At 44.0% G+C, this 15,470-nt stretch overlaps 1 protein-coding gene across 2 annotated transcripts in view; it reads left to right on the top strand.

The window, feature by feature from the left end:
• fmn2b (formin 2b) overlaps positions 1 to 15,470 on the top strand; it is a 499,858-nt gene that overhangs the window by 443,424 nt on the left and 40,964 nt on the right. For both annotated transcript variants that reach the window (XM_038814212.1, XM_038814205.1), the window contains one exon: positions 13,055 to 13,106. In XM_038814212.1, coding sequence (XP_038670140.1) covers positions 13,055 to 13,106 — 52 coding nt within the window. The remainder of the gene's footprint in view (positions 1 to 13,054; positions 13,107 to 15,470) is intronic.

Here is a 15,470-nt window from a genome sequence, read left to right as displayed (position 1 = left end):
GTTAACCTTTACATACCAAGCTCTGGCATTCCTTTCCAACACCTCTCTTCTTCACTACCTGACATTAATCACTACCTCACTTAATTCGGGGTGGGGGGTGGGCTCATACAGCTCTCTGGCCAGTGGGAAGTCCTTCATTAATTACAGCTCCTCGTTTCTTGAATAAATTTGGATCTTCATTATTTTCTGAAATCTTTTCTGATTTAAAATCATTACTCTCCAGCCACCTATATTGGTTTGCACAGTCAGTGAATTTTATTTGTATGGTTGGTTAGAGGATTGGGTTATATCTTTGCTTCGCCCCTTGTTCATGTCTAAAATTGAGTCACCTTAATATACTCCTTAAAGCCTACCTCCGACCAAAATCTTGTGACTTGATGTCATGTAATATAACCTGGTAAAAGTGCCTTGGGATGTTTTATTACTTTAATACATAAGCTGTGGTTGCTGTTTAGCCAACCAGGCAGTGGTGTTTGCATTATGGGATGGTGAAGGTTCCTTCTTTGATCTCGTGCCACTTGCAGGAGCAAGCAATGTTAACTCTGGAAAAATTGAACACTCGCCAGACAAGTATTTAGGCCATTCTGAGCATGGCAGCTAAGGTTCAAATCCAAGTCGAGGCTTGGGAATATTGCCCACATTATTCCACAAGGGGTTTGGGCAGGGGAGAAGTTCTAATCAGGAAACAAAAAGAGTATTGTCTCTGCCAGCTGCTATCCTTCCTCTATCCAGTAACTATGCTGACAACACTGCCTCCCACAACTAAGGGATGTAGTCAGGAGACCCCCCACTGAATTCACATTGGTGGATGGCATGAGACTTGCGTTCACAATACTGCAGCATTCAAGTGTTTCCCTGGGGATGCTTGAAGGCATACAGAGGAAGGAGATGCAGTGCAAATAAACTTGTAAACTTTTATTTTTGGATAAGGCTATTTGTGGCTAGGAATACTGTTTTCCTGCTGATGCTTATTGGATCCAGAATTCATGGGGGTTTTGGCTTACCGAATCTAATCATTCAGCATGCGTTGCTGTGCCGCAAATCATTCAAGTGGTTCAGCAAGATTAATGACCCGTGTGTGGCAACTATGCAACATTGAAGTCACTGCCAGCTCAAAAGAGTTCCACAAGAAGTTTTTTTTCACTGCAACATGGCTGAAATGAATTGGCTGCAAGGTACTTGACACCCTTAAGATGGCTTTCAAAGATGGCCTTTATAAAGCTCAAAAGCCTCCTTGTAGCCCTATCCCCGAATAATTTGCCTTCTGCAATGCTGATACTGGAACCTTCATGGGAAGAAGTTGAAACCGTTTCTCTATTCCCGGTCTGGAATGGACTATCAACTGGGAAAAGTCTCAGCATCCATCAGGAAGACCCAGTTTCAAGAACAAATAACACACTATCCCTTTTGGCAATCTGAACTGAAGTGTTCCAGGTTCGTTGCCAATAACTGAGAATACTGCCAAGTACAGCCGTTGTCTGCATGTACTTGTGGGGTGCCACACAGCCTTTGTGGTTAAACATCCTTGCACAACGGCCTCTGTTGTTTGGATAGGGCAAAGAGCTATCACAGACTGTAGAATGGTTGATGCCCTTGAATGTTACTAACTATTAACACTTTCCTCAGAAGATGGATTTCCATTTGGGGAGGACACATGAGATTAAGCAGTAGTGAAAGGTATATTATTTAATGAGCGGATCTTCATAGAAAGGAATTTTCATTCAAATTTGACTCTAAACTTTCACCCTGGGCTGAATTTAATGACCTCCCTCCATGGTGAGTTTGGTGGTTGGGGGGGGAGCCTGCACCTTCCTGTGTCAGCCCCAATTAAGTCAGTGGCAGGAAGGCCTGTGAATGGTTTTCTTGCCCTACAATTAATGCCCACTTAAGGCCCTCATTCCACCACCATTGGTGTTAGCCTAGCAACAGGTGGGGCTGGCTTCTGACTGATGACTCTTGGCGACTGGGTATTCTGTCTCCTGGGAGGCCCCTCCCTCTGCCTGATTGTGACTAGCCTTAATTCAGGTTGGGGGGGGGGGGGGGGGGGGGGGGGGGTGCTCATACCGCTCTCTGGCCAATGGGAAGTTCTTCATTAATTACAGCTCCTCGTCTCTTGAATAAATTTGGGCTAGAATCTTTCAAATCTGTAGGACTTCATTATTTTCTGAAATCTTTTCTGATTTAAAATCATTACTCTCCAGCCACCTAATATTGGTTTGCACAGTCAGTGAATTTTATTTGTATGGTTGGTTAGAGACGTCTATTTGGTTATACCTGTGCTTTGCCCCTTGTTCATGTCTAAAATGGAGTCATCTTTGCCCTGGGTAAGGTGCTGGCAGCTATATCCATCATGTCAAAAAAGTGCTGTTAAGTAGTTTTGCATGAAGAACCTGCTCATTGTGGGGAAAAGAGAAGAGTATTATCAATCCAAGGTTCAACAATGATAAAACTTGGGGACCCAGTGCCTACCAATATTGAGCAAGCTGAGTTGTGTAGCATGTTTACCTATATTTAGTCCATGGCTTGATGGAAACCAGAAGATGTTTGGACCACACTCACTTAATGAATGGCTATGTCCTGGACCAATGTGCATAAGGCTGCTTTGAAATTTATCATGGAAATAAATGAGCATATTTTTGATAACAGGAGTTTCGCTAAATCTACTTAACATTTTGGTGTTGCATCTATCTTGTAAAAACCGCACAAAATCAATTAATTTTTTCCCAAATGAAATCTAAGTGGAACAAATCGGGTGAAGTTGTCGACCATTAACCAACATTCTAATCTCGACTTATTTTTTGACATTGTTTGAAAGAAGACCAATCTATACATACCACAGTAGCACAGTGGTTAGCACTGTTGCTCCACAGCGCCAGAATCCCAGGTTCGACTCCCAGCTTGGGTTACTGTCTGTGTGGAGTCTGCATTTTCTCCCCGCGTCTGTGTGGGTTTCCTCTGGGTGCTCCGATTTCCTCCCGCAAGTCCCGAAGACGTGCTGTTGGTAATTTGGACATTCTGAATTCTCCCTCTGTGTACCCGAACAGACGATTGGATGTGGTGACCAGGGGATTTTCACAGTAACTTCATTGCAGTGTTAAAGTAAGCCTACTTGTGACAATAAAGATTACTATTATTAAAGATTATTATTATTACCAGGTTTCTTTCCCATCAAGCCTTCATCTCTCTTTAAAATTGATGAAGCTTCAAGTCGTGTTGTTATAAATGGACCTTTTCTCCTTTTCTTTTACTGGATTCTTCATCATTTTCATGTTTCGTTGTTATTGATTTTATCACTGTTTCATTCATCTTCTCAATTTTTACCTGCATAGCTTGGTGCTCTGGCTAGCCTTGAACGTCACTTAGTGTTGTTTGCTGCAATTGACGATCTGAAGGTCTGTCTCCAACCCAAACCAAACTACCCGAGCTGACAGATTATCTGACTAGCTGTGAAATTTTAAAGGATCAAGCCCCTCTATAAATAATCCTTTTTTTTTGTCGGTGGCGATTGAGTTTCTTTCACAAGTGCAAGGAAAACTGTACCTCTGCTGAGTTGTCCAGAATTTTATTTTGTGTTCCATAAACAAAGGGAAACTCAAATAGAAATCTCAGACTCTTACTGCTTTTAGCTTTTAACCGCGAGGAATTCATCATCATATCAACCACTGGCAAATTTGCCTTTGCTTTGTTTTAAAATTTCCTGACTTAATGGACTTGCCTCTGACGCGCGGTCGATGGGGAAGAATCTTTTGTTAATTGGATGCGTTTTGGGCAAAAGGGGAAGGGTTTCATTAACATAATGCCTTTCATGCTCTCTCACTTATTGGATCACTTTTGAAATACCATCAATATTATAATATAGGTAAACACCATAGCAAATTGTTTACTGAGCACGGTCCCCAAAACAACAATGAGTTTCATAACCAACTATCTTTTTTTTTTGTCGAAGGAGTAATGTGGGCCAGGCCACCAGGTGAGTTCTCATTCTATAATAAATGCCATGGTATCTTTGGTTCAGAGATCAAAGGAGTTCTCCTGATGGACCCGGGGTAGCAAGGCGGCACACTCGTTAGCACTGTTGCCTCAATGGGGCCGAGGTGGTGATGGTTAGCAGTTTCAAATTCCTTGGGGTACACATCTCCAAAAAGCAATCTGTCCTGGACTTCCCAGGTCAACGCTACCACCAAGAAAACACAACAGCCCCTATACTTCCTCAGGAAACTGAGGAAATTTGGCACACTGACGCTTGCCAATCTTTACTGATGCATCATAGAAAGCATCCTATCTGGCTGCATCACAGCCTGGTATGGCAACTGCTCGGCCCAAGACCGCAATAAACTTCAGAGAGTCATGGACACAGCCCAGTCCATCACATAAACCCGCCTCTCATCCATTGACTCCATCTACACCTCCCGCTGCCTGGGGAAAGTGGGCAGCATTATCAAAGACCCCTCCCACCCAGTTTACTCACTCATCCAACTTCTTCCATTGGGCAGGAGATAGAAAAGTCTGAGAACGTGCACGAACAGACTCAAAAACAGCTCTTCCCCGCTGTTACCAGACTCCTAAATGACCCTCTTATGGACTGACCTCATTAACACTACATCCCTGTATGCTTCACCCAATGCCGGTATTATTAGTTACATTGCATACCTTGTGTTGACCTATTATGTATTTTCTTTTATTTCCTTTCCTTTTCATGTACTTAATGACCTGTTGAGCTGCTTGCAGAAAAGTACTTTTCACTGTACCTTGGTACACGTGACAATAAACAAAATCTTAATCCAATCCTCACAGCGCCAGGAACCCAGTTTGAATTCCGGCCTCGGGTGATGGACTGTGTGAAGTTTGTACATTCTCCCTGTGTCTGTGTGGGGTTCCTCTGGGCGCTCCGGGGTCCTTCCACAGTCCAATGATGTGTGGGTTAGGTGGATTGGCCACACTAAAATTTTGCTTTAATATACAGGGATCTGTAGATTAGGTTCTGGGATTACGGGGATAGGGCAAGGTGGACACTTATAAATGAGCAGACTGCTCATTTGAAGGATTGGTGCAGACTTGATTGGCTAAATTGGTACCTTCTGCACGGCAGGGATTCTATGATTCTATTTTTTTTTAATAAATTTAGAGTACCCATTCATTTTTTCAAATTAAGGGACAATTTAGCATGGCCAATCCACCTACCCTGCACATCTTTGGATTGTGGGGGTGAAACCCACGCAAACACGGAGAGAATGTGCAAACTGCACACGGGCAGTGACCCAGAGCCAGGATCATCTTGGGACGTCAACACCGTGAGGAAGCAATGCTAATCACTGCGCCACTGTCTGCCCCGATTATACGATTCTATGACCCAGCCAACATTCACTCCTCAGTCAGTACCTAAAATGGGTCATATGTTCAACGCTATTTGTGGGGCCTGGCTGTGTATGTAAAATGCACATATCGTAAAACTACAATTCAAAGCTACTTTACTTATTGTAAAGCACTTTGGGATATTCTGAGAATGTGATAGGTGCTATGCAAATGCAAATCTGTCTTTTTTTCTCTTTAATTGTTGCCTGACCCCAACAGTCGCCTGTTTAACATTTCAAGGAAAGACAGAGGGCGGAATTCTCCGTTGCCCACGCCGATATCGTAATTGGTGATCAGGCGGAAAATCTACTTCGAAGTCCAAATTGGGGGCGGCATGGTTTGATGCCGGTCTGCCATGCTCCAGCCCCTCCTAAATGGCATCATCACTTCGCACACCGCGCGCCCATTGCAAAGACATTGGCGCATCATTCGCCAGCCCTCCCGCGATGCTCCGTCCCCGATGGGCTGAGTTCCCGACGGCGCAGGACATGTGTGGTCTCCATGGTCGGGAACCCGGTGTGGTGGTTGTGGACTGTGCCCAGCGCCGCTGCACTCGGCCGGGATCCATGCCGTTGCCCGGGGGAGGGCTTCCGCAAGGGCTGGGGGTACTGGTGAGGGGTGGCCTGTGGTGTCTACGCACGGCCGGCACCATGTTGTACTGCGCGACCGCTGCAGGTCGTCAGCCGTGCGCATGTGCGACCAGGGACCCGCCCATTTTGGCGAGGCAGTTTCACCTGGCACCGCTGCTAGCCCCTCACTGGTCCCGGAATCAGTGAGGGGTCGGCGCTGGTTTTCCCCTCGTCAGTGTCCCATGGATTCTCCATTCAAGCTGGCACTCAGCCTCTGAAGCAGAGAATGCAGCCCAGCATGCCTGACAATGCGGAACACCCTCAGTAGTGTACTGAAACATCAGCCCAGAAAATATCTCGAGTGTCTGGATTCGGACTTGATGTTTGTGATTCTAAGGAAATGGCGCACAACTGAGACACCACTGGCACCTTTACAAATGCAATTCTCCAAATTGATCGTTTCAAGGTAAACATTTGCACTGCCTAGCTATCTGTGCAAACCAAGTTATGAGGGCAAGGAGTTCAAAGGAAAAATGCCACACAGACAGGTATTTACTCCAAACTACTTGCTCCTAAAATTTACTCACTATTGCAATACCAAGCGATCCACTAGGTGGAAATCTAGCAAATCCCATGCAGTAGTCGGAGATATTTCATGTATCGCTGACTGAATGTTTAATTTCACTAGTCTGACGGTATCTCCTCACCCACATGCAAACAAAATAAATTGGTATCTTGGTAGACAGAATTCAGCATTCACCCCTCCAACAAAATGGAAAATCAGGTCTAGAGTCTTTAAACAGTGTGCACCTCTTTTTAATTAAATTCTGTAGCAATATTTACTCAGTCCCATTATAAAGTGATTTGTTTTGTCATGTGATGCAGCAATTGCATCATAGCATTCCAAAGTCGTTCAATCTGAGGCACCTTGTCTTTAAAGCAGTGGTTCTCAAACCATGCACTACGTGAGCAAGGCAAGTGACCTGCAGACAATCTACCAGTCCTACCTCACTATGTTTCACTTGCTATTGCTAACAAACTTGTCAGAATTAATGGGAAGGAAAGCATCGTTTTTGATGAGACACCAATGAAGTGATGTTGTTTCCACGCTGGGGAGAGCTTCTGTCTCCCATCAGGGCCCAAGCTCAGGTGATTCCTCTTTGCTTTCAGCACTGCAAGTGTTGTAAATCTAATCTTGCAGTGTATATTGTACCAGTAGGCTAAATCTTGTATAAGCTGACTACACAGAGGGTAATGGGTGTCTGGAACTCGCTGCCGGAGGAGGTGGTGGAAGCAGGGGTGATAGTGACGTTTAAGGGGCATCTTGACAAATTCATGAATAGGTTGGGAATAGAGGGATACGGTCCCTGGAAGTGTACAAGATTTTAGTTTAGACAGGCAGCATGGTCGGCGCAGGCTTGGAGGGCCAAAGGGCCTGTTCTTATGCTGTTCTTTTCTTTGTTCTTTGTGGTGATCGTGGCTGCAACGAGCTCCCAAAATGCCTCTGCTTATGCGACTCACTCAGCATGGAGCAATTCTTCACTGATTCCTGATTGGTCGCAAAGGCCTCGTGACCCTTACTCTGCTGTGTTGCCCTTAAAGAAACATCATCACCCCTACATTATTACTTGTGCTTGTGACGATGCATGCTACACATATGGGAGCCAGCCTGCTGGCGGGGATGAGTGTTTTGACCTGCTCTTCACTACCTGCCTCAATTATGCATTGTACATTGGTGAATTGCATTTGGGCCAGGCTGCAGACTACCTGGAGGGCCAGTGGTCCTTGGATCACACTTTACGAAGCATTGCTGCAAAGAAACAAATTTAGTCGAGCACAAAGCCTTAGGCTGATGGCGGAACCAACAAATACAGCTGTGGTCAGCTATCTATCGATGTCATATCCAACATGCAAGCATAGTCTCCAGCATTTGTATCAGGACTTGGAATGTTTTTTTGAAGGAATTTTAATGGGGAATGCAGCCTGCTACTACAAGTGACGCCAAACTTTTATTAGATACCAAAATATGAATAACAAATACCATATATAAAGATGTTGCCAGATACCCCAATAACTGAAGATGCAAGTTTTAGAAACTTAGAAGGTGAGAAAATGAGATCAGATTGAACTTCTTTGCACCCGAAAGGTAATAGCTCTGCTTTAGCTGTCAGGATAGGCAATTTAGCTGAATTTCACAATCGTGTTTAAGAGACAATTAGAGGTGTTTCTGGAAAGTGAAGGACTGATAGTGTTGACATCTAAAGAAAGGAGTGTGTTTTTTGGCCCTAACGCCAGTTTCTGTTTCTAAAAGTTGTCACATCAACAGAATCTCACATTTATGAACACTGTGGTTTCCACTCCACTCAACAGAGGCATTAAATTAATTATTGAGTCAGTTTTCACACACCTTAGCTCGTTGATCGATTGGCTACTTTGGTGGTTTTGATCTGGTTCATTTGGAATTTGTGATTGTGGAATCTAGTGCTCTCATATAGGGGCTAGCGCATCACCAGATGTCAGGGTTGGGAAGTCAGTAATTTTTCAAGGTGGACTTGAAACAGTGTGTCCCATTACAGTTATGGAATCATTCAATATGCATAGCACTGGGATGAATCGTTCCTAAAATGGCAATCCTCCATTGACGTTATTGTGTCTTTCAGATGGGAAAATAAACCAGGGCCCCACCTGTCCATGCAGATGAACAAAATAGTCGCTTTTCTTTTTTGTTTGAGTGAAATTATGAACGAGTTCCTTCTTCCAGGCTGGAGGAAGGTTTGTAATGGAGTTCCCCAGGGATTAGTGTTGGGACCCTTACTTTTGCGGACATTAATGACCCAAACTTTGGTGTACATGTCGCAATGTGCTTACAATGCAAAACGTGAAGGTAGTGCAGAACTTCAAAAGGACTTGGACAAGTTGGTGGAATGGGTTGACAAGCGAAAAATGCAATTTGATACAGAGGAGTGTGAAGTGATTCATTTTGGTCGCAGGAATGCAGAGAGACGATATAAAATAAAAGGTGCAGTTCTAAACAGAGTTCAGGAACAGAGAGATTGGGTTTTAAATGTGCAGAACTCATTGAAGGTGGCAGAACAGTTTGAGAGAGTGGCTAATTAAACAAACAGTATCCTAGGCTTTATTAATAGGGGCGTAGTGTTGTCAGCGTCCCTCAGTTAGAGGGTGATGTCTACTCTGTCAGAGGTTCCTGGCGTGGTTCATCATGTGACTAAACAGGCCAATTCTCGAACAACAAATCTTTGGGCACATGGGAGTAGCATGCCCCACATGATGGTGTGATCCGGAGTATAGGATTTGCTTACTTCTCTTTGCTGCCACTCTGACTCATCGTTAAGGCATTCGAAGTGTGATGCAACGTGACGGATAAATTGTTCCCATTTTATCCCAAGGTTCTCCCAGCCATTAATGTCAATATCACCAAGCTGCAAGGAAAAATTTAGAGTCTGTTTAAAATATTTGAAGTGCAGAGTACAAAACCAAGGAAGTTAGTTCAAACTTGGGTTGAACACTGGTTTGACCTCAACAGAAGTGTTGAGTCCATTGCTGGGAGCCACACTGGGAAAGATGTCGGCCGGAATTCTCGGTTGCGAGTCCGCCCCGTTACCACTGCTAGCGAGGATGGGGAATTTGGTGCACCGTTCGCTGGTAGTGGGACTCTCTACTCTCGGTGCTTGTCAATGGGATTTCCCATTGAAGCCACCCCAGGCAATGGGCGTGAGCTGCTGGTGGGACCAGAGCATCCCGCTGACAGTGAATGGCCGGCGAATCCCACCCTTGAAGGCACCGGACAAGATGTGGAAAAGATTCACATGAATGGTCTAAGGGGAGAAGAACTTCAATTAGGGACCTCACGGTAGCATGGTGGTTAGCATCAATGCTTCACAGCTCCAGGATCCCAGGTTCGATTCCCGGCTGGGTCACTGTCTGTATGGAGTCTGCACGTCCTCCCCGTGTGTGCGTGGGTTTCCTCCGGGTGCTCCGGTTTCCTCCCACAGTCCAAAGATGTGCGGGTTAGGTGGATTGGCCATGCTAAATTGCCCATAGTGTAAGGTTAATGGGGGGTTTGTTGGGTTACGGGTATACGGGTTACGTGGGTTTAAGTAGGGTGATCATTGTTCGGCACAACATCGAGGGCCGAAGGGCCTGTTCTGTGCTGTACTGTTCTATACAGGTCAAAGAATCGAGAGGAGATTTGTTAGCGGTAATCACAATCATGAGTAGTCTGGACAGAATAGATAGAGAGCAACTGTTGATATTGAAAGAAGAATCAAGAACCAGGCAGCACAGATTTAAAGTAATAGGCAAAAGAAGCAATGCTGACATGAGGAAAAAAGATTTTCACGCAGCAAGTGGCTATGGCCTGGAATATACTGCGTGAGTGTGTGGTGGAGGCAGGTTCAATCATTTCAAAGGCAATGTGATTACTATCTGAAAAGGATGAATGTACAGTCCTATAAGGAGAAGGTGAAGAAGAGGCACTAGGTGAATTGCTTCTTCAGAGAACCAGCACACAAACAAGGTGCTGTCTAACCTCCTTCTATGCTGTACTATATTTGAAGTCCCCAATATCACCATTTGATAGTCCTTGCATATCTCTGTGGGGCCCTTACAGATTTTCTTTACCTTCTCACACTAATTTGAGGCCTATAGAATTCCCCTAATAGCTTTTTTTTTGCTTCTCAACCCAAGCCATATGGATTTTTTCTTGCTGCCTCCATTACATTTCCCTTTACAACACTACAGTCTTCCCTAATCGTCCTGTCTCCCACTTCCCTTTTTCCGTTCCCTATCTTTTCTGAGCATTTCAAATCTGTGAATATTGAGCACCGAGTCCTCACCATTTTTAAGCCACCTTTCTACTTTTTCCATTACATCACATGGCTATTTTTGCTTCTAATTCAATAACTTTATTCAGTACACTTTTTGTATCTGCATACATGCACTCTAAACCTATCCTTGTATTCCTTGTCATTCTCCCTAGTCTGTTCCTGTCTAATATGGCACTATTTCCACTCTAGGATTCTCCAAAACACTCTCTCCCTTCTGCATTGTACTTTTCTTTTCTACTTGATGTCTCGGCCGCTAACCAGTTTGGTTTAAACTCACCAACCTCACAAATGATCCGCCCCCACATCCTACACCTCCACCCACCACAAAGTGTGGTCCCGGTGCCCATTGAAGTGCACCCCTGTCCCTTTTGAATAAAGCCATTCCGAACAATGTTTCATGTGTTTTTGAAACACGTGCTAAGCAGACACAGTTTAAGATGGAGATGTATGAAGTGATGAGTTTTTATTGTGGGAATGAGGAGCGGAAATATAACCTAAATGGTGCAACCTCAAATGGGGTTCGGGGACAGAAAACACCTGAAGGCGTACATACACCAAGACTTTGACATGGTCAGGAGGAGAAGGGTGTAAAAAAGCATGTTGGAACCCTTGGCTTAATTAATAACATGACTAAACAAAAGTAAGGAAAGTATGATAAATCTTTCGGAAATACTGATTGGACCTCAGTTGGAATTTTTTGTTCAATCCAGAGAAGGACCTTTAGAGAGGCTGCAGAGAAGATTTACTAAAACGGCAATCAGAGACGAAAGACTTCTGCAACATGGAAAGGCTAGAGAACCTGTTTTTTTTATTTTCTCGCCAAGCCAGAGAAAATAAATATCCTATTTTGCTCCTTCTATAACAAATACGATTGTCCTTTTGCTTCCCGTTGAAAATGAAGTAATTTATACAGGGATGCGTTTAAGACCATTTGCAACTTATAAAAGTTTCCCCACTGTGCAGAAGTTAATGGGGATTTTTTTCTGTTCTTCCTGCGCTATAGGAAATGGGGCAACTACTGGCAATAAATTCCCATCCTGAGGCATCCGGCATGATCTGCTGCGATACTCCCACCAGTTGGGGCATGCGGCATGGTGGCACAGTGGGTAGCACTGCTGTCTCACAGCGTCAGGGACATGGATTTGAGTCCGACCTTGGCTGACTGACTGTGTGGTGTTTGCCCATTCTCCCTGTGTCTGCATGGGTTTCCTCCGGGTGCTCTGGTTTCCTCCCACAGCCCAAAAATGTGCAGGTTAGATGGAATGGCCACGATAAATTGTCCCTTCGTGTCTAAAGGTTGGTGGCATTATGGGACAGGTTCAGGGGATTGGGCCAAGGTAGGGTGCTTTTACGGAGGGTCAATGCAGACTCGATGGGCCTAATGGTCACCTCGTGCGTCGTAGGGATCCCATGATTCCATGAGATGCAAATCTGAGTTTTCCGTTTGTGCCATTTATTGCCAACATTGATTTTTCAAAAAGCTCAGAATGCAGAACCAGGAATTAGAATAAAGATCATTCTACCGCTTGCTGAGCATTTTGGTTGATTATCATTCCAGGATGAATTCTCTGCTGAAGACAGAAGCAGTCCTTGCAGCATTCTGTGAGCTATTTAGTTCTGAATTCTGAGCAATTTTGCACTGTGTGCACATAGCTACTTTTTGCCAGAATGTGACCGCTTTGAATTGATTTGACTTTGGATCCTGCAAAGAATCCAAGAAACTAGAAACCCCTCATCATATTTGTCTGGGCTGCTGTGAAACCAGGGATTCGAGTTGGATCGACGTTAATGTTAATGAACCCAAATGAGTACAATTTGGCAAACATTGACAGGACAAAATAAAGTCCAGTTTGACATTCCAATTGTGGTTTGTTTTCCTTGTATTGAAAGCAATTGATATTTCTAGGAAAACACATCAGTGTTTCTAGGTTAACCTTTATTCAAACTTCCAGTTCACTCCTGAAGTATCAGTTGTTGAGTGAACGCAGGAAGCAGCCATCTTTCCCATTCCTCAAGAGCTTCTCAAATGTCATAAAATGTCACATTTTGTACAGGGTATTTTAAACTGGAGCTTCATAATTAAGCCTCAACAATGTTAAAGATCCAGGGCGGGAAAGTTTGTTTCCTCCCCCCTCTCGTTGATTTTATTTCAGCCAGAGTTGACTCCAGATTAATTTTCAAATTTAGACTAAAAAATAACAACAGATTTATTTAGTTACTCATGTCTGAAAGTATTTAGAGTTGACTCTTGACCGTGTCATTAATTGCTGCCTTTTTGATTCACAGCAAAGATTGATCAAGAATCCAAGGAAGCTTTTCTGTCTGGGACTCACAAAAGGTAATTACTTTCCCAAATTCGGGTTATACAGTTCAAATCTCCTTGGGTGAGCAATATATTCTCTAATGGTCTGTTCGAAATACTGCTGTGCAATGTAGAAATGATCTGATATCTGGAAAGGCAAGCTTTTATTAATGAGTGCTAATTAGTCGATGTTTATTTTGCCAAGACTGATGTGGGTCTGCAGGTGTAAAGGATCAGGGAGACTATTCTTTCCCTGTATCGCTTATTATGCACATCAGAGGTTCAAAATGAAATTTTGTCTTGTGGTGCATCCAAGGTTTGCTAATTACTTTGAAGATCGTATCAACTTTTAGTTCAAACACTGGTGCTGTTTATCTTGGAAGACCTGGCTGTTGATGGCAACATTCCCGAACATGGTAATGTTGCACTCCAATGAATGAGGGTCAGGATGAAATCTAGTTTTCTTTCTTTTTGGTCTTAATTGAACTGCATAGAAAATAGACAGAGGTTGGGTATGTCGAGTAAAGTTGCAGTGTTCAGGGAGTCCATTTTCCTTTCATTATCCACCCCTCTCGAGTTTCTTTTTCATTTCTCCCTTTACCTCGCATTGGCCTAACGTGCCATGCATATTGGCAGTCCTCCGATGTCTCTCTCAAACCATTTCTCACTAGGTGTACAAAATGGAATGCTACCCAGGTATTTAGACATGGAGACTTCACTTCTAATCCCAATTCGTTTCAGACCTGGTGCCAATTTGTGTGCTTTGCAGGCCAGTCCCCACAGCTCAAGTGAAATGTTATCACTGGTGCAAGCTGACATTCATTGACTGATGTGCACCAAAGGTGTGATGTGGACCCGCCCCAGTCCACAGTTACATTCAAGAACGTACAATGAATGCATTTACCCACTGAATCCTTATAAACCCACATGTAGACGATTTAAGATAGAAGTGAATTGCAGGAATGAACTATGGCTGAAGTGATTGATTGCATTTATTGCACTAGGCTGGTACTGAAGATGTATCCTCTGTCGATTACATTTTATGGTAAGCTCTGTCTAATAAACTAATAGGTCTTGTGTTCCATATCACATTCCTAAGAGTTTTTTTGACTCCTCAGTAACCAACCTGTTCCCCTTCCTCCATCTCTTTGGAGCGCAGACATCTTTTGGTACTTTGCTCAAGTGGTCATTATTCATTCGAGTCTTGACAGTGAGTGCTGGCAGATTACTTAACCTTGCCAAGGAGGCAGGAATACAGTGCAACAGAGCCTGACCCTGCATTTTCCTACATGTACATTCAGGCAAAGGTTATGGAATTGCTTCAAAATGTTACTGTCCAGGTGGTTTTCTTTTTCTTTTCCCTAACTGGGAACACAGTCTGGGACACAGCCTCCGAATGATGGGGCAGGCCATTTAGGGCTGAGATGAGGAGGCATCTCTGCACTCAGTGGGTGGTGAATCTTTGGAGCTCGCTGCGCGAGAGGACTGTGGGGGCTTAGTAGGTTCAAGACTGAGATTTATAGATTTCTGCATATGAGAAACATGAAAGCGATATGGAGATAGTGCAGGAATGGTGTTGAAGTAGAAGATCAGCCATTAAATGGAGAGGGCTTGAAGGGCTGTAAAACCTACTTCTACTTCTTATATTTGTAACTTTGGGATGCATCAATTGATTTCTCGCACATCTATCATGACTTTGTGATACAAATAATTCAACTGGAACTAGGGATTTGCATTTCTCAGTTGCTCACAAGGTAGATTCACTAAGCTATCAGTGGGAGGATCGCTGCCATTAACAAATTTGAGGCAGAATGTTGATAGAGTGCCTCAATATCCTGAGAAGAAGAATCTTGCTCCTCATGACTACGCTGTGCTTTCCAGTCTCAACTACTGGAAAGATGTCCAGTTGATTACAGTTAAGAGTTTGATCACAACATGAAGAAAATCTTGCCTTTATGGAGTGCCTTCTATAATCTCCCAAAGCTCCAATGCATGGTGCATCCAAGGCAAGGGAATATTACATAGTGTCGAGAAATGCAGCAGTGAATTTATTTTCATGATGGTTAACGAGACAAATATTGGCCAGGACACTGGGGAGAAAGTCCATGCTCTTCCTCACAAGGGACGAGGTCTTTGCTGAAAGTCGTCTCCAAAATACATCATCTCCAACAACCGAGATTATGGGCTCAAGCCGAGGGAATTGGAGTTGAACACTCAATCTTTTGACTCTTTTGAGACTGTGCCGACTGAGCCAAGACTTGGCATCACGCGAAGGCCTCCACGGACGAGGAGCTTGTTGGCACTAAGTGATTAGGGCAAAATGCTGCCTGTACATCAGTTGCCTTTGTGATTTGATGCATGGGGGGGGGGGGGGGGGAGCGAGGGGACAAAATGTAACAA

Source organism: Scyliorhinus canicula, chromosome 1 (genome assembly GCF_902713615.1).
Source record: "Scyliorhinus canicula chromosome 1, sScyCan1.1, whole genome shotgun sequence".
In the NCBI taxonomy this organism is placed as follows: Eukaryota; Metazoa; Chordata; class Chondrichthyes; order Carcharhiniformes; family Scyliorhinidae; genus Scyliorhinus; species Scyliorhinus canicula.
The sequence above is the reverse complement of the archived record's forward strand: the minus strand, read 5'-3'. Positions and strand labels throughout refer to the sequence as shown.